Source organism: Rhinoraja longicauda, chromosome 12, assembly GCF_053455715.1.
Source record: "Rhinoraja longicauda isolate Sanriku21f chromosome 12, sRhiLon1.1, whole genome shotgun sequence".
Classification (NCBI taxonomy): domain Eukaryota; kingdom Metazoa; phylum Chordata; class Chondrichthyes; order Rajiformes; family Arhynchobatidae; genus Rhinoraja; species Rhinoraja longicauda.
Genome location: NC_135964.1, coordinates 3,368,819 through 3,392,560, shown reverse-complemented (window position 1 = coordinate 3,392,560; position 23,742 = coordinate 3,368,819). Strand labels below are relative to the sequence as shown.

General features: G+C 39.6%; 2 protein-coding genes across 4 annotated transcripts in view; one reads left to right on the top strand and one right to left on the bottom strand.

Annotated features, from left to right (window-relative positions):
- The window catches only part of LOC144598477 (superoxide dismutase [Cu-Zn]-like), a 54,474-nt gene extending 52,524 nt beyond the window's left edge, over nucleotides 1-1,950 (top strand). The window contains exons 4-5 of the mRNA XM_078408622.1: nucleotides 133-250; nucleotides 1,834-1,950. Coding sequence (XP_078264748.1) covers nucleotides 133-250; nucleotides 1,834-1,950 — 235 coding nt within the window. The remainder of the gene's footprint in view (nucleotides 1-132; nucleotides 251-1,833) is intronic.
- Nucleotides 1,951-10,045: 8,095 nt separating this feature from the next.
- Nucleotides 10,046-23,742, bottom strand: part of scaf4a (SR-related CTD-associated factor 4a) — a 100,280-nt gene continuing 86,583 nt past the window's right edge. For 2 of the 3 annotated variants that reach the window (XM_078408884.1, XM_078408885.1), the window contains exons 18-19: nucleotides 21,495-21,593; nucleotides 10,046-13,085 (exon numbers count right to left, since the gene is read on the bottom strand). In XM_078408884.1, coding sequence (XP_078265010.1) covers nucleotides 12,223-13,085; nucleotides 21,495-21,593 — 962 coding nt within the window. In that variant the 3' untranslated portion in view covers nucleotides 10,046-12,222. The remainder of the gene's footprint in view (nucleotides 13,086-21,494; nucleotides 21,594-23,742) is intronic. The other variant, XM_078408883.1, reaches the window with a different exon arrangement.

Below are 23,742 nucleotides of genomic sequence, written 5' to 3'. Positions count from 1 at the left end.
AAAGTCCATTCCAGAAATCCATGCTAGAAATATGGCAGAGGCAAATGGCTCCATGATTGCTTCAAGGATTTTTAAATGTGCATAAATAGTGAACATTTATTTGGATATATCCTAATCTTCCAATTCATGTAGGCATGTAGGTGACCTGGGCAACATTGAAGCTGACGAAAATGGAACAGCCCACTTTGAAATGGAAGACCGGCTGCTCCGCCTGGCAGGAAAACATTCAATTGTTGGACGTAGTATGGTGGTAAGTGTCAAAGCTGTTTTGTCACATTAAACAGCAAATGGTGTTAATAGTGGAGAAAATGAATGAGTTTTCTATTAACTAACAAAATTCAGAAATACGTACAGCAATGTGTCCAGCCAGAGTGAAATTCGGTCTCATTCCATTCTCATTGCTTGTTGTGTAGTGGTGACTTATGCCATTTTGCAGTGGAATGAAGGCTGGGTGATTGTTGCCAGAATACCTATGATCTCAGGGGCCACAGTTTAAGAATAAGGGGTAGGCCATTTAGAACGGAGATGAGGAAGAACTTTTTCAGTCAGAGAGTGGTGAAGGTGTGGAATTCTCTGCCTCAGAAGGCAGTGGAGGCCAGTTCGTTGGATGCTTTCAAGAGAGAGCTGGATAGAGCTCTTAAGGATAGCGGAGTGAGGGGGTATGGGGAGAAGGCAGGAACGGGGTACTGATTGAGAGTGATCAGCCATGATCGCATTGAATGGCGGTGCTGGCTCGAAGTGGCTCGAAGAGCTGAATGGCCTACTCCTGCACCTATTGTCTATCTCATGTTGAAGTGTGTGGCAAGCTGTGAGATGTATCAGCTAACATAACAGCGGCACAGTGATGCAGCTAGTAAAGCTGCTGCCTCAGCATGAGAGACCTTGGTTCCATCCTGATCTCGGGTGCTCTGTGCAGTTTGCTTGTCCCCCCTGTGGCAGCATGCATTTCCTCTGGGTACTTTCTCCCACATCCCAAAGACGTGCGTTTGTATGTTAATTGGCCTCTGTAAATTGCCCCTTGTATGTGGGGTGTGGGAAAACATAGAACTATGTGAAATGGTGATAGATGGATGGTTAGTGTGGACTCTCTGGGCCAATGGGTGTTTCCATGTTGTCTCCAAACTAAACAGCAGTATGGGCTTGCGTGGGTGGCATAGATTGGTGAGAGCCACACTACTGAGGCGTGTCTCTCAATATTCTTGGCCATGGTAAAGAGAATTATTTTCTGAACATTGATGTTCCGATGGGGAATAATATGACCATGTATTCAGCACTACCAATCCTCTACTCATTCCGGTTGCTAAGGGGAATTCGTGCTAAATACCTGTCAACATTCGGTATTTTATTCCCTACCTTACTTAAAATTAATAGCTGCCAATACAAATTGCAGAGGATCTAGTACACTGAAAATCAATCCCTTTCATAACACTGGCTGGGTAGATAGAGGGTAGATTACCTCTAACTGATTGCATGTACAATTTTGAAAAGTTACAAGAAGCATTGGACCTTAACTTTGCAACACGGACATAAATTCAGCATTTTATGAATGTTCCCTACACAGAATCGGGTGTTGTAGATTCTTCAGAGCCACAATGTGATCTTTCTTAAAAATTTATATAAACCTTAATTAAATTACTCAAAGATCCTGCTGTCCCGGAAAGTGCATCTTAATTTATATAATCTATGCTGTAATCAAACATGCTTCAATCTGCAAAGTCTTCAGTCTTCCCAGATCTAACAGATGAATGTTAGTATTTGCTTTATATTTACTCTGTGAATAAAGATAGTATTTGCTAATGGAATAAACTGATGCATTTTTTCTATTGCTTAAAGGTTCACGAGAATGAAGATGACTTGGGCAAGGGTGGTGATGCAGAGAGTCTTGAATCAGGAAACCAAGGAACAGGTTTAGCTTGGGGTATAATCGGAATAGATGAAGATCCCAAATAAATATGTAGCAGAAATCCTATCTAGACTATGACTGATTATTTTCTTAAATAAGCACTCATCATTGAACAGCAATTGATTCAAAATTACATGCAGAGAAATATGTATAGTTTATAGCAACATGCATGTAATTGTGAACCAAGTGAGTAATAATAATAATATATTCCTTTATTCGTCCCACACCGGGGAAATTTACAGTGATTTCACGGCCTATTTAAAGGGCAGTATATTTCAAAGAAAAATTGGAATCAACTTTTTTTCTTTAAGAATGAATATTGATATCAAATAACTTGGATATGTTACGAGGCCAACAATGCAAGAACTGAATTGACACGACAATGCCACGACTGAAGTAACCTAGTACAAATTAGTAATTTAATTTATTTTCTACGTCAGACAAATGACCTTCAGGCCAGTAACACTCTTAGAATTCATTGCTTGAACAATGAGAGGAAAAGTAAATGCTGTTCAAATTTATCAATTGTTTTACATTATTTTTTTAACGGGCAATGTAATGATACTCCATATTGTATTGGGAAAAACCTAGTACAGTTTATTTTAATTTCTTAAACTGAAGTATTTACCTAGCATTTAGCCATAAAGTACTTGAAAATATCAAACTCTTTTCATGCATGTGATTTAACACCAACAGCCTGTCATTTTCCCTAAACTGGTCAAAATAAAAGTTATCATCAGTCCATTGAATTTTATGGTTGTAATTTCTTCTATTGAATAGGCTTCTGGGATACCATGAAAACTATGACAGGAATGTCACCTATAACTAAACCTATTGTGACAATGATTTTTGTTTTGCCAGTGATCTGAACACCTTCTTTACCAGATTTGAATCACTATATAATTCTGTTAAGTGCACCAAAATACTCAATACTGTTACACCTGCTATCTCTGATAGAATTGTCACCACTGTCGAAGATGTTTGGAAAACATTTCAGTGTACAAATACCAAGAAAGCCGCTGGGCTGGATGAATGAAGGCTTTTCTTTTGAAGAACTTTGCAACTGAGCTGGCTCCAGTGTGGCAACCAATCTTTCAGGCGTCCATAGATACACACACTGTCCCTCTGTTATGGAAAACCTTGCATATAAAACCATTACCCCAAATTCCATGTCCAAAAGAACATAAGGATTTTAGACCGATAGCCCTTACCGCAGTGATTATGAAATCTCTAGAAAGAATTCTGCTCCAACATCTTGTTAGTACAACAAAAGACAAACTTGATCCTTACCAATTTGCGTATAAGTAGGGTTGTGATACAGAAGACGCTGTTGCCACTCTGATTCATATCATCTATAAACATTTAGACAAACCTAACACCTATGCAAGAGCCCTCTTTCTAGATTTTTCGTCAGCTTTCAACACAGTACAAGCAGACTTTTTGATATCAAAAATGGTCCAGCAGGAATTGAATCCATACTTGATTCGCAGGTATGCCTCTTTCCTCACCAATAGAGTCCAGCTCGTAAAGGTGAACAAAACACTTTCATCTGCTATCACAACCAATGCTGGGGCTCCACAGGGCTGTGTGAGTTCAGCTATGGTTTTTATTTATTACACTGACGACTGTCGTACAGATAAACCTAATCAATACATTCTAAAGTATTCTAATGAGTTTTAATATCAGACAACCCTGAGCTGCACCAACATGGCGTAAACGAAGTGGTCGAGTGGAGTGATAATAATGCTCTTAATACAAAGAAAACGGAAGAAATATTTGGTTCACCATCTGACTCGCATATAGTTCCTATTGTTATCCACAATGAAAAAATCAAGCAGGTGTGTTCATTTAAATACTTGGGTGGGATGATAGACCATCTGCTATCCTGGAAAGACCACAATGAATCTGTCTGCAAAAGGACAAAACAAAATATATCTTCTCTGCCATCTTAGGTCCTTTGGTGCGAGTAAGATAATTTCTTCTTTTGTTTCTTACTTCTGTGATTATGAGTGTTCTTCAGTATTGTAATAATACATGGTACAAGTGTTTGTCCACCACTAAAGTCAAAACTGCTCCACCAAATGAAAATCTGCTCAAAGATCGTTGGTCAACCCCTTGAGAAACTCTATGACTCAGCCTACCACAATAACATGCTAAGGTTGGCCAACAACATTGTCTCTGACCCCGACCATGTCCTGAACAGTGAATTGTTACCATCAAATTGGAGGTACAGGATACCAAGATTTAATAAGGTTAGACTGAAGCACTCTTTTGAGCACCAGTCAATCCTGAAACTAAACATAGAATTTAATCCCAGATCAAATGTATGTTGAAGGGTCTTGAATGTGTTGTCATTTGTGATTGTAATGTTATGGTGAATATATGTATCCTCGTTTCTTGTCTTACAATCTTTGTCTTTGTTGATGTTGCAAGTGGAGCTGCTGAGATGCAAGAAAAATTTTAGACTTGATCTGACAATAAAGTTTTATCGTATCGTATTCTCTAAAAAATTGAGGCAAGGCAAAAGATCAATTGAACAAAGTTTTTGTAAGTATACACTGGACCATTGTCTTGTACATTTTGATAAAGGTACATTTTATTATTAAAGCATTCTGCTTCTGGTCTAGCATCGATAGATTTGGGGATGTCCCAGATCATCATGAGACGACGACAAGCTGTATATGTGGTGGGGGGGGGGGGGGGGGGGGGTTCAATTTTAGCAAGGTGAACTTTTATGGGAAAAAGGAAGCAAAACTGGAAGAACAGAACTGCTTCCCAGAACTCTTATTTTTAATTGGACAACATTGTTGGTTTTTGTTAGTTGCTTTCATAACCAACAACACTGGCTATTGCACGTGCCCTTCAGCACTTTTTTCCCTTGCCCCGCTGTCCCTCTTCGAAATCAAAAGTAAGTTGGTTGACAGACATGTTAAAATAATACCTAGACAATGGTTAGTTCTAGATTTCTAGTTATCAGCACTGAGATGAATGAACATTTCCCATATATGATGTTTGTAAACTGATAGTTTCAGAATTCACAACTCCAAATTAATATAAAAGAACCTTGCACAAAAAATATAGAATCACTGTATTTAGCAACTTGATTTCCATTTAAATAAATGTAAAATGTATAGTTGGAAAAAGGCCACAATGCTTCAATACTCTGATTGGAGTACACAAGGAAATTAACTGTACTGAAGTTACTAATTGCAACCTGGGAATATGGCCATGTAAAAAGCTAACCACATTGCAGGTCCATTGGAGGAATAGACATTTACAACAGACGTCAAAACTTGATCAGTGCACAATTTGAATACTATACACAATTCTGGTTTCCACATTTTTGAAAAGCTTATAGACATAATGGACAACTAGAGCCATACAGTGTGGAAACAGGTCTTTCGGCCCTATTTGCACATGCCGACCTAGATGCCCCATCTACACTAGTCCCACCTGCCCACATTGGGCACAAGTCCTAAACCTTTCCCACCCATGTACCTGTTCAAATGTTTTACATGTTTTAGTACCTGCTGCAACTACTCCCGTTGGCAGCTCATTCCATATACCCACCACCCTTAGTGTGAAAAAGATACCTCTCGGATCCCTATTAAATCTTTCCCATCTCAAACCTATGATCTCTAATTCTTGATTTCCCTACACTGGGCAAAAGATTGTGCATCTACCCTATCCCCCTCATGATCTTATCTGCTGCTATAAGATCACCCCTTATCCTCCTTTGCTCCAAGGAATAAAGTCCTCGCCTGTCTAACCTCTCTGTATAGCTCTGGCCTTCCGGTCCTGGCTATATCCTCGTAAATCTTCACGTTTTCCAACTTAACAGCATCTTTCTTAGAGCAGGGTGACAAAAACTAAACACAATACTTCAAATGTGGCCTTGTGTAACTGTAACATAACATCCCAACTTCTATACTCTTCCTGACCGATAAAGGCCAATGTGTCAAAAGCCTTCTTGACTACCCTATCTACCTGCAATGCCACTTTCAAGGAACTATGCACTCCTAAATCCCTCTGCTCTACAACATTCCCCAGAGCCTTGCCATTTACTGTGAAAACATCTGAAGAATGTGCACAATGTAATACAACAATCTGTATTTCCATTTGTGAGCAAATCTAGATAAGAATAAAAAAAGTGATGAGTCAAAGGAATTCTGAAAATTACCTTTAAAATTATAAGAATTGGGGAGGACGGAACAGAAACAGTGTGATCTAATTTGACTGAATCTTGTCCAAGAATTGCATCGTGAATTGAGCAACTTAAAGCTCCTGTGCCCGAGGCAATAAGGCAACAGTCACTTCAAATGTAGCAAAGGGTTGTCAAATCATCAGAATGTTCCAAAAATCATTAAGGCAGGATACTTTTGAAGGAAACAGAGCAGCCAATGTATGCACTCTTTTGAACAATAACTGCATCAGATCACCACCGGCTTCGTTGTTCGATAATTCAGTGAGCTTTATCTAAAGGCAGTGCAGAAAAGCAGGGGACTAACACTGAACCTTTATAAAACATTGGCTTGTGTTCAGCTGGAGTATTGTGTTCAATTCAAGTTGCCCCTTTATTGGCTAGATGTGTAGACAACATAGGGTCGTTATTTATAATGAATGGTTTGTGGGATGAGTTGCTCTGCAAGATAATGGGTACAGATAAAATGGGCAAATTTAACCAATAATTCTTTAAAATTGGTTGGTTACAACTACCTTCTCATCCAGATAGTTATTTTGAATTCTTTAAAAATGACAAACCATTTCACCCATTGTGTTCATGTGGTTTCACCGTATCTTTTATATTCATCTGAAAATAAAATGCCTTATTTAACAGTTCATCCAAACCCTGCACCTCCAACAGCATAATATTTCAAAACATTTAGGGATGTGCACGTGGTCAAGACTATACATTATGGCAGGAACCAATTACCGACTTGGAAACAAATATGCCATCAGCCAGCTGAATGGACGACAGATCTTATCTGTAAAATGGCAAGTAATGGAAGTAAATCCTTGCTTTTACAAAGTTACTGATGGCAATTCCCAAGAAAATTTCTTGACAAACCTGAATCTTTTGAAATTGTTTATCCAAGGTTTTGTGTCATAAAAGGAAATTTGCTTTAAAGATATTTATTTTCTATATATGGTTATATTAATATTCTATAATCCAGTTGCAGATTTATATACTTATCCAGTATTGGTTCCTTGAAGTTATTAAGGGTTTTCATTAACTAAAAAATATCTATCCCATACTTTATGCCTTGCCTATTTTCAGTTACACAGATTACTTTCTTCTTGTCTAGTCATATTTTATTGTCAGACTCAGGCATGCCATTTGTAGGTGGGTTTGTTGTCATTTTTTCTGAATTAAAAAATAATTATATATTACCAGCATAACCCTGCTAGAGATGAATTAGATAAGTCTAATAAAGGCTTCATTCATGGCCATTAGTAAGTTCATATAATCAATCAACTTTAGCTTAACTCAACTTAATTTAGAATATTGTCATACAGCATGGAAACAGACTTACCCAACCTGCCCATGCCGACCAAGATGCCCCATCTATGCTAGTCCCACTTGATGGGGTGTGGGCCATATTTAACAAAACCTTTTGTCAAGTCAAGTCAATTGTATTTGTATAGCACATTTAAAAACAACCCATTTGTGCCCATGTATCTTATCAAAGTGTCTTTTAAATTTTGTTATAGAACCTGCCACATCTACCTCATCTGGCATCTTGTTCCATATTGTGGGAAAAAGTCACCCCTCAGGTTCCTATTAAATCTTTCCCCTCACACATTAAACCCGTGTCATCAGGTTCTTGATTCCCCTATCTTAGGTTAAAAAAAACTGGATTCACCCTATCTATTCCCCTCATATACTAAAGCCAGCAGTGGGAGAGGCAAACCTGCAAAGCAGTGCAATTTCATATTTTCAAGTAAAGGATTTTCATAATTCTCAAGCTGGAATTAGTATAAAAGGGATTTGTAACCGCATTTATGTTTTTAAGAAGGCTCCCCTTATCTTCAGGCATGTGAATTTCCCGCTTTTCTGCGGATTTCCGCGTTTTAAAAATCCATTTGCTGCGCTTTTTGCATGATTTCCGCGTTTTTCACTTTGCCAAAATCGCGTCTACCAACGGAGAAATTGGATCGGAAAAAAAAAAGAAAAGAAACGATGCATAGACGTAATGAGCACTAGGGTTCCACTAGAGGTCACTAGAGGTTCTGCGAGAAATCCCCCGTGCGCCCTGGAAATCTCCCCGAAAATGTACTGGGCAAGGCAGCCAATCTCGACCTCATCGGGACTTCCACGGCCGATCGGTGGGTTGAATTTGCAACCTGCGGCCGGGACTCTGGAACTCCAGCTTAGTTGGAGCCAGCAAATCTATCCCCATATTCCTTGGCCGGCTCGATAAACCAGCAAAGCTCTGGAACCAAGAGTGCCAGAAAATCAGTGATGGAACTGTAATGAGTAAATATTAAATTTAAGGGCAAGATTATATAACTAAATTAATTAAAACGGGGTTAAAATATAAAACACAGCAGAAAAGCCAATTACCACCTTTTTGGGCTGTTTGGGCAAATTTACTTCAAAATGTTATTAGTATACAGTGACATATTCACATTATTTTGTAATGTCTGTTTTTACTTTGAAATGCACTAAGAGGCTTGAAACTAGTAATTTTGTGTGTAAATTTTTCAATTTTCTGACCCCCGCTGTACGGCTCTCGCAAGCACTCGGCTCTTTCCCTTTTTTTTTAACATCACTCACATGCCTGTATCTTACAACATTCAGAAACTGCTAAAAGTACTTGATCTCAGAGAGCCTAGTAAAGATGATATCATTGGACTGAATGCGTCACATGTTCCACCTCTCTAGACGGAATTAACAAAGATTTTCACCTGCCTGACAAAATGCACAAGTATTCCGACTTTGAAATCTTTAATAATAAATGTATCCAAGTGCTCCAAATCAAATGACTAATAATGTACCATGCATCACATCTAGTCTATTGTCTATTTACCTCATCCCTAATAAGTTCCACAAGTTCAACTTGTGACCAGAGTGATCAGAATAGTATTGGACATCTAATGATGTTCAGAACATGTACTCACCAGTTACCCTTATTGGGCAGCAAACATAATTACCTTGCAAATGATTAGCTTGTGCTAGTCTGAGGAAGCATTTTGTAGGCGAATAGCCCTGTAAAACATTTGTGTGTTGTCCATTTTGAAAAAAACACAGTAAAGGTTAAGAGAATCACTACATGTTCCAATTGGTCTTGCCCATCACAGGCAAGGTGAGCATTTATGGCACGTCCTTGATTTACCCATGAGAAAGAGGCGGTAAGTTTCCATCGTGAACTGCTAATAACCAGGGCAAAGACAAATATATTACCAATGTCAAGAATAGAGCTCAACTGGGGCCTAATAGTGCCAAAAACCTTACTGTTAGGGGTTAGGCCAGAGCTTTTAAGTTGAGGTTGATTTTAAAGAGCTACTTTACTGTAATTGCATTAGTAAAGTTATAAAGGAAAATAGTTTTCAAAGAGCAAGTTAAGTTACTCATGGCCATGAATGCAAGCAAATTTCCCATACTATCTCATTGGTAAAACAACTGAAAAGAGCATCAATATAAACATGGGAAAATAAAGGAAATAGTGGTTGACCTTTCAACAGAGTTATGTTCACAAATCACATGATACATTTGCAGAAGTCATATGCTTAGTTTATCATGCTCCTGATCTGGATGGAATTTAACAAGTCAATTTAGCAAACAATCACATCAGAATTATAATCATCTAATCAGATATTGGAAACTGAAGTTCCTTAACACTAAATTTAAGCTGTTTTCGCTACTAACAGGGCTACAATATTTCCTTGCATTGTTTTTTCTCTAAGATATTGAGGAAATACTTCCCACGTTCTCTGATGAATTTGAACAAAACCAGTGAAAATTATGCATGACTGAAAAATCCTTTTGGATGCTGCAAAGTTTAAGCTTCCATCCACATAATGTGACAAGGCAAAAAATAACCAACCAGCAACGACTTTCTATGTTAAGATAAACCGAACTACTGGCATAAGTCAACGATGTAGCTGATTGATGCATTTTTCTTAAATGCTTTCTAAAATGGCTGCCAGATTACGATTGAAATTGTGCCCTATTTGAATGAATAAATCTTTCGAAGTTAGCTGAAAGAAATAACACTCATACTGTGGCGTATAAAGGCTAGCTATGATTTTTTTTGCTGCAAATCTGGAGTGCACTTTGAACCTGCAACTCTCAATTCAGAAGTGCATACTACCATTGAGTCAAGGATCAAGGCGAAATGGAAAAATTAAGAGATTTTAGGGTTGGAAGAAGACTGTCTAAAGGAAAATTCCCACTGTTTATTATTTATTGTAAGTGCATATGTTGCATGTTTTTGGTTTCTTTTATAAAAAGCAATCTGCTTTTCTTTTATAAAAAGCAACCTGCAACATTCCCCACTGATGGAGGAATGAAGGATGCTTTCATCTGTATCAATACATGCTGTTGGCAGCATCTCTGGAGATAAAGAATGGGTGACGCTTTGGGTCTCGAGACCCTTCTTCAGTCATGCTGTAATTGATTTGGGAATGCTTGATGCCTGTAGTGAATGGAATGTTTTCCATTCCTTGATATTAACAATATTTATACGATAATAGTGTGGAAAGTTGTCCTACAAAGAAATTTATCAACAATGACAGGAGAAAATAAGCTTCAGTGACCTTCCACAATTCGATCCTTTAGTAATGGGAGAAAAACAGTGCATTACTAAATTCATAAAAGGCCCAAAGTCACAAGACTTTTCAGTGGATGACAAAATTAATATAGGATGAAACAACAAGAGATTGAAGCTTCATCAGAGTCCAAATCAAATACAAAGACTCTTTCAGAAGAGATGTTACTGGTGTGTTTTATTCTGCCTTGATTCTTCGTAGGACGAGAAGACTTAACTAAAAGTGAATTGCTGGAATAAGAGGCATCCTTCGCAAGCAGCTCTTTGGAGAGAGAATCAAGTTACCAATATTAATCAAACATTAACAATTCAAACAACCCTACTTTTGGAATACCTCAGAACGAGATACAGCCAACCAGGTAACAGAAATGAGTCCGTTCAGAAATCACAAGCCAAAAATTTGACGTACAGAATAAAATTCACTCTTGGCATTTATGTGAAAAAAGTAAATAATTTCTTTTGAAACATGTTTTTTGACACATGCGCAGATGACGCGGCTTCACGTTATGGAAAATCGTGATTGCACATCTTTCTAGGGACGCTAAACTCCCACCCCATTGTAATGTGTGGTCACTTGTATACTCATACAAGTCTTATATGATACTCATCTTATATGATTCAAATCATTGTTTTTGTGAGATGTGGGTGAATAATTTGTGCTAAATTATGATTAAATCGATATTCAGGTATAAAATCTACCCAACATTCATTAACCTAGCTGTAATGCTGGTCTATTTTCAAAATAGACACCATATTCTCCTTTTGCAATTATATTAACATTCAAAAGAGAAGAAAACAGGAAAACTGTTACTTTTAAGAAACGGTCTGTATTTAAGGGCAATGAACAAATAAACTTTCAAGAAACGTTCTAAAACAAAGTACTGTTCAGACCATTTGTTTCCTGATCTTGAGTGGGCAATTTATATTTTTTTCTATACATCACCAGAGAAGTACACTAAGATTCTTATGATACACTTTGCAAAGCAATCTGTCTTGGGCTGCAAATGGTTGTTCAAAAACAATTTTCGTTTTTTTAAGAACACATACTAATGAGTCTAATTTAGACTTGTTTCCAATATAGAAAATATCAAACTTTAGGGTGTTTCACAATCTTATTCTTCCATCCCATGACATTCTTATCTCCACAAATCTGAGGAAGAATATCACACGCTCTAAAGTTTGTTAAGAAAATAGAGTTTATTAAAAACAAATCCTAAGCTCAATTTTTTGGAGGAGGTTTCACTGTTTGTTATTTTTTAAATTAAAAAGAATAGAAAGCACTTCTACCTTACGTCAAAATTTTAAAAACGTACAGCAAAAATTTGATTTGATCAGGTGTTCAGACTGGAGTAAATTGTGTGGTCATTCTGAATACTGGGGAAAGCAAACAATTTGCTTAAAACCTTTAAAACTAGACAAGACTGTGGGATAGCAGAAGCGAATACTTTATACATCATTTTTTATACAACTCTAAAGCTTCATGGCACAATATTGTGGTGAATACATCAATTATCACCACATCATGTGCTTTATTACAATTAGTTTCTATCACTGAACCTCAGCCGTTGCACCCGAATCTTTCATTTCAGGTTGATCGGTAGATGAGGTAGGCGCCAATTCCACCACCTCTGCAGCTTTTAAATTCATGTCCGATGAATTACATTCTCCTTGAGCAGAATCTCCTTCGGGAATTGGGATCGCGTCCGATTGTTTCATTATTTCTTCTTGTGCATCTCCATTAGAGTTGTGATGCTTTTCATTGCCCTCATTAATTTCTTCAGGCTTTTCCTTTCCATGTTGATCCATATCTCTATCCCTGCGAGATTCCCTGTCTCGTGAATCACGATCCCTATGTCCACTTGACCGCCTATTTCTTTCCTCTGAGTCTCTATGTCTTTCTCGTTCAGAACTTCTCCCCCATTCCCTTCTCTCACGTCCGCCACAATGGCGATCCTGATCTCTATCCTCGTGTCGATTCCCATAACGCTCACGATTATCATTTTCATTTCGATTTCCACCAAAAGGACGATTTCTAAACTCTGATCTGCCAAAACGTTGTTCTTGGTCTCGATCCCTTCCTGGAGGAAATCCATGTCTGTCATTCCTAAACTGTCTCCCATCTCTTTCTTCAGACACTCCAGGACGACCAAAAACATTCTGGGGTGGAAATGGTCCCCGCATGGCATGAGGTGGGGGTACTCCATATCCTCCGGGTCCAGGCGGTGGTGGACCTCGGTGTAATAAGTGTGGTAGCAGCGGACGTGGTGGAGCGACAGGAAACCTCTGCAAATGAGGTGGGGGAACTCCAGGGGGTCTTTGTAAGGGTATTAAACCAGGTCGTGCACCCAAAAGACCAGGGGTTGGTGGCTGCACATTCATCATGGGAGCATGAGTAGTTCCACTCTGATTTCCTGAAATCCAAATACAAAGATGTACATTAGGTAAAAGCATTCACTATCTCTTTTAAAGGAATGGAAAATTAAGAGGACAAAAAATGCTGGAGTAACTCAGCAGACCAGGCAGCATCTCTGGATAACATGGATAGGTGACGTTTCGGGTCGAAGAGAAGAAAGCTGGAAAACGGGAGAGGCAAGACAAAAAGTGTGGCAGGCAATTGGTCAACACAGACGAGGGGAATTCTTTGATAGGCAGATGATTGAAACAAAGACCAGAGATGAGAACCTTTTGGTGCGAGACGGGTTTGAAGACTCAAGGATTGTAAAGCCAAGGGGAGGAAAGTAGCGGGGGTGGAGGGGAGAAATGGAATGGAATGTGGTGCCCAAGGGAGGAAAGGGGCATAGTTAGACGTGACCTAAAATTGGAGAAGTCAGCATCCATACTGTTTGCTGTACTTGTTCTTCCAGTTTGTGTGTGGCCTGACTCTCTGGCAATGGAGGCGGTCCAGGTCAGAAAGTTGAGTGTGGGGATGGGGAGTTAAAATGGCTAGCAACCAGGAGATCCAGTAGGCCTTGACAGACCGAGCACAAGTGTTCAGCGAAACAGTCACTGAATCTATGCTTGGTCTCGCTGATGTACAGGGGGTCACATCGGGAACACCTGATACAGTAGATGAGGTTAGTTGAGGCACATGAACCTCTGTCTCACTTGGACAGACTTCCGGGATCCCTGGACGGAGGCGAGGGAGGAAGGATAGGGACAGGGGGCACGACAATGGAAGTTAAAACTCTGAAATTAAGTTATAGTGTGGGAATGAGCCTACTCTCAAAGTTTATCTAAAATTCTACACTATTTAAATGGAGGCATTTCTTTATTAAAATAGATTATCATTTTCAGTATATTTATAAAAATTGAATTATTCTTGCAAGCCATACATGCAGGGTAAAAACTTAAGCTTCTATATGCAAGATACAAATTTAAACCCACACCTCTAATCCAAAGATAGAATGAGCACAGTATCAGATATTGAACATAGATATTTTAATAAATATGCTTCAAAATGGTAGCATTAAATGGTAACACTTACATTAATAAATAATTTAAAGTGTTCTCTTATTCTTTGAACATAACTCATAAATCCTTAAGTCATATGAGCAGAATTAGGTCATTGAGTCTATTCGCCATTCAATCATGGTTGACTTATCTTTCCCTTTCAATCCGATTCCATTGTCTTCTCTCTGTAACCTTTGCCACCCTTAGTAATCAGGAACACATCAAACTCCCCTTCAAAAGTACCCAAAGACGTGCCCTCCACAACTATCTGTGGCAATGAATTCCAGATTCACCACCCTCTGGCTAAAGAAATGTATTCATCATCTTTTTATTTATTCTGATGTTGTGCCCTCTAGTTTAGTTTAGTTTAGTTTAGTTTACTTCTAGACTCTCCCACTAGTGGAAACACCCTGTACACTCTATCCAGGCCTGCACTATTCGGTAAGTTTCAATGAGATCCTCCCCTCATCCTTCTAAACTCCAGCGAGTACAGGCCCAGAGCCATCAAAGGCCCATCATATGTTAAACCAATCATCCTTCGGATCATTTTGAAGACCTAAGAGGTGATGAAAGATAGTATAAACAATATCCAACAAAAGCAACAATACTGGGAAAATGAAAATTTAAATCAAACTGAATAAATATTGCCTTTAAGTACACTACCTTGATTGCACACTCAAGAATATAACTAACTGGACATGAGGAAGTGATATCAGCTTTCAAGGGATAAACATACAACACCAAATACAACTTTTATGCCATTAGTACGGACATCAATGGACTTTCTAGCACCCAAAGATTAGACCCAAGATATTTTGCGATAAATATAACCTTGCATTGACAACCTTTAAATTTAAAGCTATTGTGGAACTTCGTGCTCATCTTAAAAAATGGGGGAGAAATGAATTTTATATTTGGTACATCTTATGTTTTAAGGTCATAGGAGTAGAATGAGACCATTCAGCCCATCAAGTCTACTCTGTGATTCAATCATGACTGATCTATCTCTCCTAACCCCATTCTCCTGCCTTCTCCCCATAACCTCTGACACCTTTGGATAAGAAGCTCAAGTTGCTTAATTCAGGTAATGTCCAAACTTTGTGTGGCGGGGGCATTCTTTAAAGATTGAATTCCAACCCCCAGGTATGCTGAGGAACATAGATTGGAGAGGCAGTGAGTTTTGGACAAGAAAGAGCAGTATGAATGAAGTGAGGAATAGTAGGAAAGAGGACATTAATAGGGGAAAGGCTGGTGCAAGAGGGAGAGTTGCTGGAAATAGGAATGATAGGGTAGACTAGGAATGTAGGATGAGCAACAGAAAGCTGAAGCAAAAGGGAAGTGTTGAGAGAAAGCTTGGGAAATGAATGGTGACTAAGTAATCTGATGTCAGGGAATGTTGCTGAGAAAATAAACGGAGCAGGAGTGAGGAAATTATACTGGTGACTCAGTAATAAGTAATAATCGTCAACAAAAACATTTAGCTCAAAGATTGATCGCTTGAACTTTCCAGCAAGAGCCGTAATAAAATAGATTACAAGCCTCCAGTGCTTTTGACGGCCTTAGATGCAGAGTAGAATTTTGCGTGATATCAAGCACCCGTAATGTACAGTTTTTAAATGGTCTGCAGACTTGGGTGCCTTTATATACATTAGTACACTGAGCATTTAGAAGTGTCTTCTCGTCTGACAAAGAAAAGGCCCCGGAAGTCAAAGGTATCAGCAACCCTGTTCTGTTCATGAATGCCTCAGTCTCATTTCAAAATGAAGGAAACAAAGCAACAGAACTAGAGTGCAATTTTTTCCTAAAGTGTGTGCCACATCTGGGACACTAGAAATTGCAGAACTTGAATCGAAAGAATGAGTTAATTTTCCAGTGGTTGATAATTTTATAAAATGTACAAATACTATGCTGACAATCTCACTGATCTGATATAATAATGTGCAATCCTTGCCCAAGATTTTGCTGGCATTGGTGAACCACAGACTCAAAGCTATTTTTAGTCTGGATTTTTGACGTCGTTGCTTTAATGCCCTAAAATCCAAACAGCCTTATGAGTAACATTTCAAAATCACATTTCAACATTTTAATCTTCTGCAGGCAAAAAGGGAATGAGAAGCTCTGGGAAGAAAACAAATGCAGGTAGTGCAGGCTGCACTCTCTAACAATCATTTGCTTCTGATAACTAGAGAGCATGATAGTTCCTCAGGGTATGATAGTTCCTCATAGTCAAAGTTCTCCATGAGTAATCCGCATGTCCTGGGCATGGAAAGTCCTGGGCTAGAGCAACAGTGCTTGGGGAAACAATGGTCAGTAGGACAAACAGGAGATTCTGTGGTCAGACATGATTCTGCAATGGTATGTTGTTCCTCTAATGCCTGTGTCAACATCAGTGAGTGTACAACCAAAAGTCATGCTTCATGGACATGAAAACATAGCTGAAGAAATGGTCCAAGAGGAATGGCTGGAGATCTCTGGGGTATCCGGATTACTGGAAGATGGGAATTTTGTCATTCTGCAAGTCAGATAGACTAGAATCCAATATCTCAAAAGGACCAGAATCAGAATCCCAAGGAGGCAGAGAAATCAGAATTGTTTTGTGGGAAAGCAGTTTTAGAAAGAAGAGGCAAACCTTGACGAAGAAGGCACTCAGCAAACAAAACTAGAAGGCATCAGAAGAAAAAGACAGAATAAAAAAGAAAAATATGACAAGGTTTAACTGTGTATATACTCTAATAGCAGCAACGATCAGCAGAGCACAGAAATAAGGCACGAGTGCTTGGTGCTATTACCGTTACTTAGAGATGGGTAGCAATGGCACAATATTTTTGGGCATAGCCTTTTCAGGTGCAATAATGAGAAGAAGTAAAATTAGAATACAGTGACACGATTACAAAAGGCAATCCAGTGATAAAACATGGAATACCATAAAGATCAACAAACAAGGCCAATTGCATTAAAGTGCATTTCAAAACAGAAAGAAATCACACTTTCGGAAGTTGAACAGAAGTAAATAGAAGTGCAAATATGTTGAAGTGCAAGTAAGTTTCACAAGTACAAAAATAATGAGGCATTAAATGGGCGATGATTTCAACTATTCTAAGAAAATAACTGCAGATGCTGGTATAAATCGAAGGTATTTATTCACAAAATGCTGGAGTAACTCAGCAGGTCAGGCAGCATCTCAGGAGAGAAGGAATGGGTGACGTTACGGGTCGAGACCCATCCTCAGACTGACTCAACTATTCTAACATTAACTGCAAAAATAACAGAATTAGGACTATAAAAGGTGCAGAGATTTTCCAGTGCATTGAAGCGAACTTCATCCATCAGATGTAACTATCCAATGTGAGAGTCAGAGCTAAATACAGACTGGAGGAAGTCAGCCGGCCTGGCAGCATCTGTGGAGGGAATGGACAAGTGATGTTTCAGAGAGGGATCCTTCTTCAGCCTGACTGTAGATTGGGTGAAAAAATATGTAAAAGAGAGTGAGGGCAGGACAGAACAGGTCTGACAAGTGGTGACACAAGGAACCGCAGATGCTGGTTTACAAAAAGTAGACACAAAGTGCTGGAGTAACTTAACGGGTCATAGAAACATAGAAAATAGATGCAGGAGAATGCCATTTGGCCCTTCGAGCCACCACTGCCATTCATTGTGATCATGGCTGATCATCCACAATCACTAACCTGTGCCTGCCTTCTCCCCATACCCCTTGATTCCACTAGATCTTAGAGCTCTAACTCTCTTTTAAATTCATCCAGTGAATTGGCCTCCACTGCCTTCTGTAGCAGAGAATTCCACAAATTCACAACTCTCTGAGTGAAAAAGTTCCTTCTCACCTCAGTTTTAAATGGCCTCCCTTTATTCTTAGACTGTGGCCCCTGGTTCTGGACTCCCCCAACATTGGGAACATTTATCCTGCATCTAGCTTGTCCAGTGCTTATATAATTGTATATGTCTCTATAAGATCCCCTCTCATCCTTCTAAACCCCAGTGAATAAAAGCGCAGTCTTTCCAATCTTTCCTCATATGACAGTCCCACCATCCCGGAGATTAACCTCGTAAACCTACGCTGCACTGCCTCAATAGCAAGGATGTCCTTCCTCATATTAGACCAAAACTGTACACAATACTCCAGATGTGGTCTCACCAGGGCCCTATACAACCGCAGAAGGACCTCTTTACTCCTGTACTCAAATCCTCTTGTTATGAGGGCAACATGCCATTAGCTTTCTTCACTGCCTGCTGTACCTGCACGCTTACTTTCAGTGACTGGTGTACAAGGACATCCAGGTCTCGCTGCACTTCCCCTTTACCTAATCTGACACCATTGAGATAATAATCTGCCTCCTTATTTTTGCTACCAAAGTGGATAACCTCAAAATTATCTACGTTATACTGCTTCTGCCATGCATCTGCCCCTCACTTAACCTGTCCAGGTCACCCTACAACCTCCTAACATCCTCCGCAGTTCCCACTGCCACCCAGCTTTGTGTCATCTGCAAACTTGCTAGTGTTACTTCTAATTCCATCATCCAAATCATTAATATATATTGTAAATAGTTGCGGCACTCCACTCGCCACTGCCTGCCATTCTGAAAAGGACCCATTTATTCCTACTCATTGCTTCCTGTCTGCCATCCAATTCTCTATCCATGTCAATACCCAATATCATGTGCTCCAATTTTGCTCACCAATCTCCCGTGTGGGACCACAACAAAGGCTTTCTGAAAGTCTAGATACACTACATCCACTGGCTCTCCTTCATCCACTTTACTTGTCATATCCTCAAAAAATTCCAGAAGATTAGTCAAGCAGGATTTTCCCATCATAAATCCATGCTGTCTTGGACAAATCCTTTTACCGCTACACAAATGTGCCGTTGTTACCTCTTTAATAATTGATTCCAGCAGCTTTCCCACCACTGATGTCAGGCTAACTGGTCTATAATATCCTGTTTTCTTTCTTTCTTTCTTTCTTTCTTTCTCTCTTTCTTTCTTTCTTTCTTTCTTTCTTTCTTTCTTTCTTTCTTTCTTTCTTTCTTTCTTTCTTTCTTTCTTTCTTTCTTTCTTTCTTTCTTTCTTTCTTTCTTTCTTTCTTTCTTTCTTTCTTTCTTTCTTTCTTTCCTCCCTTCCTCCTTTCCTTCCTTCCCTCCCTCCCTCCCTCCCCCCCCCCCTCCCTCCCTCCCTCCCTCCCTCCCTCCCTCCCTCTCTCTCTCTCTCTCTCTCTCTCTCTCTCTCTCTCTCTCTCTCTCTCTCTCTCTCTCTCTCTCTCTCCTTTCTTGAAAAGAGGGATAACGTTAGCTTTCCAATCCACAGGAACTGATCCTGAATCTATAGAACAATGGTGAATGATCACCAATGCGTCCACGATTTCTAGAGCCACCTCCTTGAGTACCCTGGGATGCAGACTATCAGGCCCTGGGGATTTATCAGCCTTCAGTCTACCCAATACTATTTCTCACCTAAGTCAAATTTCTTTCAGTTACTCTGTCTCCCTTGATCCTCTGACCTGGGAGATTATTTGTGTCTTCCTTTGTGAAGACAGATCCGAAGTACCTGTTCAACTCTTCTGCCATTTCCTTGTTACCCATAATAATTTCACCTGTTTCTGCCTTCAAGGGACCCACATTTGTCTTTGCATTTGTCATTGGTCAGGCAGCATCTCTGGAGAACATGAGTCGGTGACGTTTCTGGTCGGTAATGACATATATTGGGGCACAAAAATAGTGCTGACAATACTCATTCAATTGAGCGTGAAAGTATTCTTTGCAGAACTTCATGAACATTTGAAGGCTGAGAGGCTTTAGGACTGCTCTTGGAAGAGAGAAGCTGATGGGATGATTGTCTAGGAAGGTTCAAGACGATGAGAGACTCCACAGTCAGAATTGCATAACATATCATCCCACTTAATCTCTACCAACCATCATGCCAATTAATCCCACTTGCCTGCATTAATTCCATATACGTCTATGCCTGGGTCATTCAAGTACCTATCCAGATGCTCTCTAAATGCTGCATTCGCCTCCAGCATAACCTCTGGCAGCTCATTCCAAATAAGACTACTCTGTATGAACAGTTTACCCCTCAGATTCCCTGCCCTTTGGTTTTAAACACCCCTACCTTGGGAACAGACCCTGGATTCTATGCCTTTCATATTTTATATACCTCTATCATTTCAGTCTCCTTCACTCCAAAGGAAATCTTTCCTTACAACTCAAGCCTGCCAATCCAAGCAGCATCCTTGTGAATCTTTCTGCACTCTTGATTAATTATATTTTCCAATAATATGGAGGCCAAAATCATGGAGACCATGAATAAAAAGCAGGGATATGGAACCAAGCACATCTATAGGGACAGCACAGTGGCACAGCTGGTAAAGCTGTTACCTCACAGCACCAGAGACCTGGGTTCAATCTTGACCTTGGGTGCTGTCTGTGTGTAGTTTACCCATTCTCCCTGTGACCACGTGGGTTTCCTCAGGATGCTCAGGTTTCTTTCCAGATCAGAAATGTATACAGGTTTGTAGGTTAATTGGCCTTTGTAAATTGTCCCTAGTGTGTAGGAAGTGGATGTGAAAGTGGGATAACATGGGATTATTGTGAACAGATTGGCATGGACTTGGGGACGACGACAAAGAACCTGTTTCAATGCTGTGCCTTTCAATCAATCAATATATTCTTCCTAAGACCTGGCACAAGCACAATGGTGGCACTTAACCTCCCTCTATCCTGAAAGCTTTTGTGTGATTATTATATATTTTCATTGGTCCGTGGCCAAACCTGAAGGCATGAGTACCAGTGCCATGAGGGGAGAACCTGATGACCCTGGCAAAGGTCAATGGATGCAAAGACACTCTTTGTCCAAAAGCTGATTTACTGAGGCAGAACAGCTGAGTCTCAGAAAACCTTGCTTCTTCTGGGACTCTGGAAATGTTCACCTCACCTCGGTCAGAACAGAGGAAAATCAAATTCACATTACAAATCTATTTTGAAGCAATTAAGAAAATGTTCAAATGGTGAGGTCATTTTCAGAAAGTTGGAAAAAAGATTTGTGCCTCATCTTAACTAAATTCCCTTCACAATTACCCCAGCCTGATTAGAACAGTTAATAGTAGCGGAATTTTTTGTTTTCACTTCATGTTTGCAAGTTCCTGCAGATTTTAATTGTCATTATTAACAGGTTGAAGGGAAAGTAGCTTGCACAATACATGCTGCTATGATTAATATGAAGAGGATTTTGATAGTTAATACAGAGCCTGAAAAGTGCCATTTTCTTTTTAAAAAATAACATAGATAACTTTAGAAAAAACATATTCACGATTTAGGAAAATATATAAAAAACAAAATGAAGTAATGGGAAATAACTAACCAGGAAGATGGGATGTCTCACTTGTTGGAATGTTAGTTCCTGTATTTCCAATGGGCATTGCAGTACTCAGTGGAGGCATAGCACCGGGTGGCATGTAACCTGAAAGGACAAAAATATATTTTTTAATTGATTTTTCTCATGAAAAATTACAATTGATCTTTCAATAAGAAGATTCTAAAATTATGCCCAACAATTTATCCTAAAATGTCACAGTTTAAGATTAATTAGATTATTTCTCAAAAAAAAATTCTTAATTTTTTTAATGTTGACATATATTTTACAAAAGATATCAAAGATGTGAGGAGCATGATGAATAAGCAGTAACTAAGCCTTAGGAGGTAAATGCAAACCCTAACCATCGTCCTAGAAAGGCAGAGCCTACATTTCTGATTAAGATCCAGAAAATAAGGTGAACAATGAGAATGGTTATGAGAATAAAGGCAAAAAAGCGATACTAATCAAAAAATTGTAACTGTTTCTGAGAGCCAGCACAGGCTCAATTAGCAAAATAATGACCTCCTTTACTGTTAAATTCAATTACTTCTACCAGTTTTGTTCAGTGGAAAGTTGTGAGGGGTTTGCAGAGACGAAATATGCAGAAATACAGTTAAAGGGAGCAGTTAAAAGTAATTTATTCTAGTTAGCTACAAATGTTAACAAGCATGAATTTGGTTTTGTGTAGGAAGGAACTGCAGATGCTGGTTTTAACCGACACAAAAAATAACTCAGCGGGTCAAACAGCATCTATGGAAAAACGAACAGGTGACGTTTCGGGTCGAGACCTTTCTTCAGACTGAGAGTCGGGGAAAGGGAAACAAACGACAGACATTAATGGTGATATAGAGAGATATAGAACAAACTAATTAAAGATATGCAAAAAAGTAACGATAATAAAGGAAACAGGCCATTGTTAGCTGTGGGCTAGGTGAAAATGAGTTACAGTTAATGAGACTCAACAAGACAACTTTGAAACTAGTACAATGCCTTGAGTGGGGGAGGGACAGAGAGAGGGGATGCAAGGGTTACTTGAAGTTAGAGAAATCAATACTCATTCGCTGGGTTGTAAGCTGGCCAAGAGCAAAATTAGGTGCTGTCCCTCCAATATGCGTTTGGCCTCACTCTGACATTGGAGGAGGCCCAGGACAGAAAAGTCAGTGTGGGATGGAAAGGGGAATTAATTAAAGTGTTTGGCAACTGGGTAGGTCCAGGCAGACTGAGCGAAGGTGTTCAGTGAAATGATCACCCAGTCTACGTTTGGTCTCACCAGTGCACAAGAGTCCACAACTTGAATAACGGATACAGTCGATGAGGTTGGAGGAGTTGCAAGTGAACCTCGGCCTAACCTGAAAGAACTGTCAAGGTCCCTAGACAGAGTCGAGGGTGGGGGTATAGGGACAGGTGTTGCATCTCCTATGGTTGCAGGGGAAAGTACCTGGGGAGGGAGTGGTTTGGGATGAATTAACCAGGGAATTGCAGAGGGAACAGTCTCTGTGGAAGGCGGAAAGGAGTGGAGATTGGAAGATGTGACTAGTGATGGGATTCCATTGGAGATGGCGAAAATAGAAACATAGAAAATAGGTGCAGGAGGAGGCCATTTGGACCTTCGAGCCAGCACCGCCATTCATTGTGATCATGGCTGAACATCCACAATCAGTAACCTGTGCCTGCCTTCTCCCCATATCCCTTGATTCCACTAGCCCCTAGAGCTCTATCTAACTCTCTTAAATTCATCCAGTGAATTGACCTCCACTGCCATCTGCCAAATTCACAATTCTCTGGGTGAAAAAGTTTCTTTCCACCTCAGTTTTAAATGGCCTCCCCTTTATTCTTAGACTGTGTCCCCCTGGTTCTGGACTCCCCCAACATTGGGAACATTTTTCCTGCATCTAGCTTGTCTAGTCCTTTTATGATTTTATACGTCTCTATAAGATCCCCTCTCATCCTTCTAAACTCCAGTGAATACAAGCCTAGTCTTTCCAATCTTTCCTCATATGACAGTCCCTCCATCCCAGGGATTAACCTCATGAACCTACGCTGCACTGCCTCAATAGCAAGGATGTCCTTCCTCAAATTAGGAGACCAAAGCTGCACACAATACTCCAGATGTGGTCTCACCATGGGCCTATACAATTGCAGAAAGATTTCTTTGCTCCTGTACTCAAATCCTCTCGTTATGAAGGCCAACATGCCATTCGCTTTCTTCACTGCCTGCTGTACCTGCACGCCAACTTTCAGTGACTAGTCTACA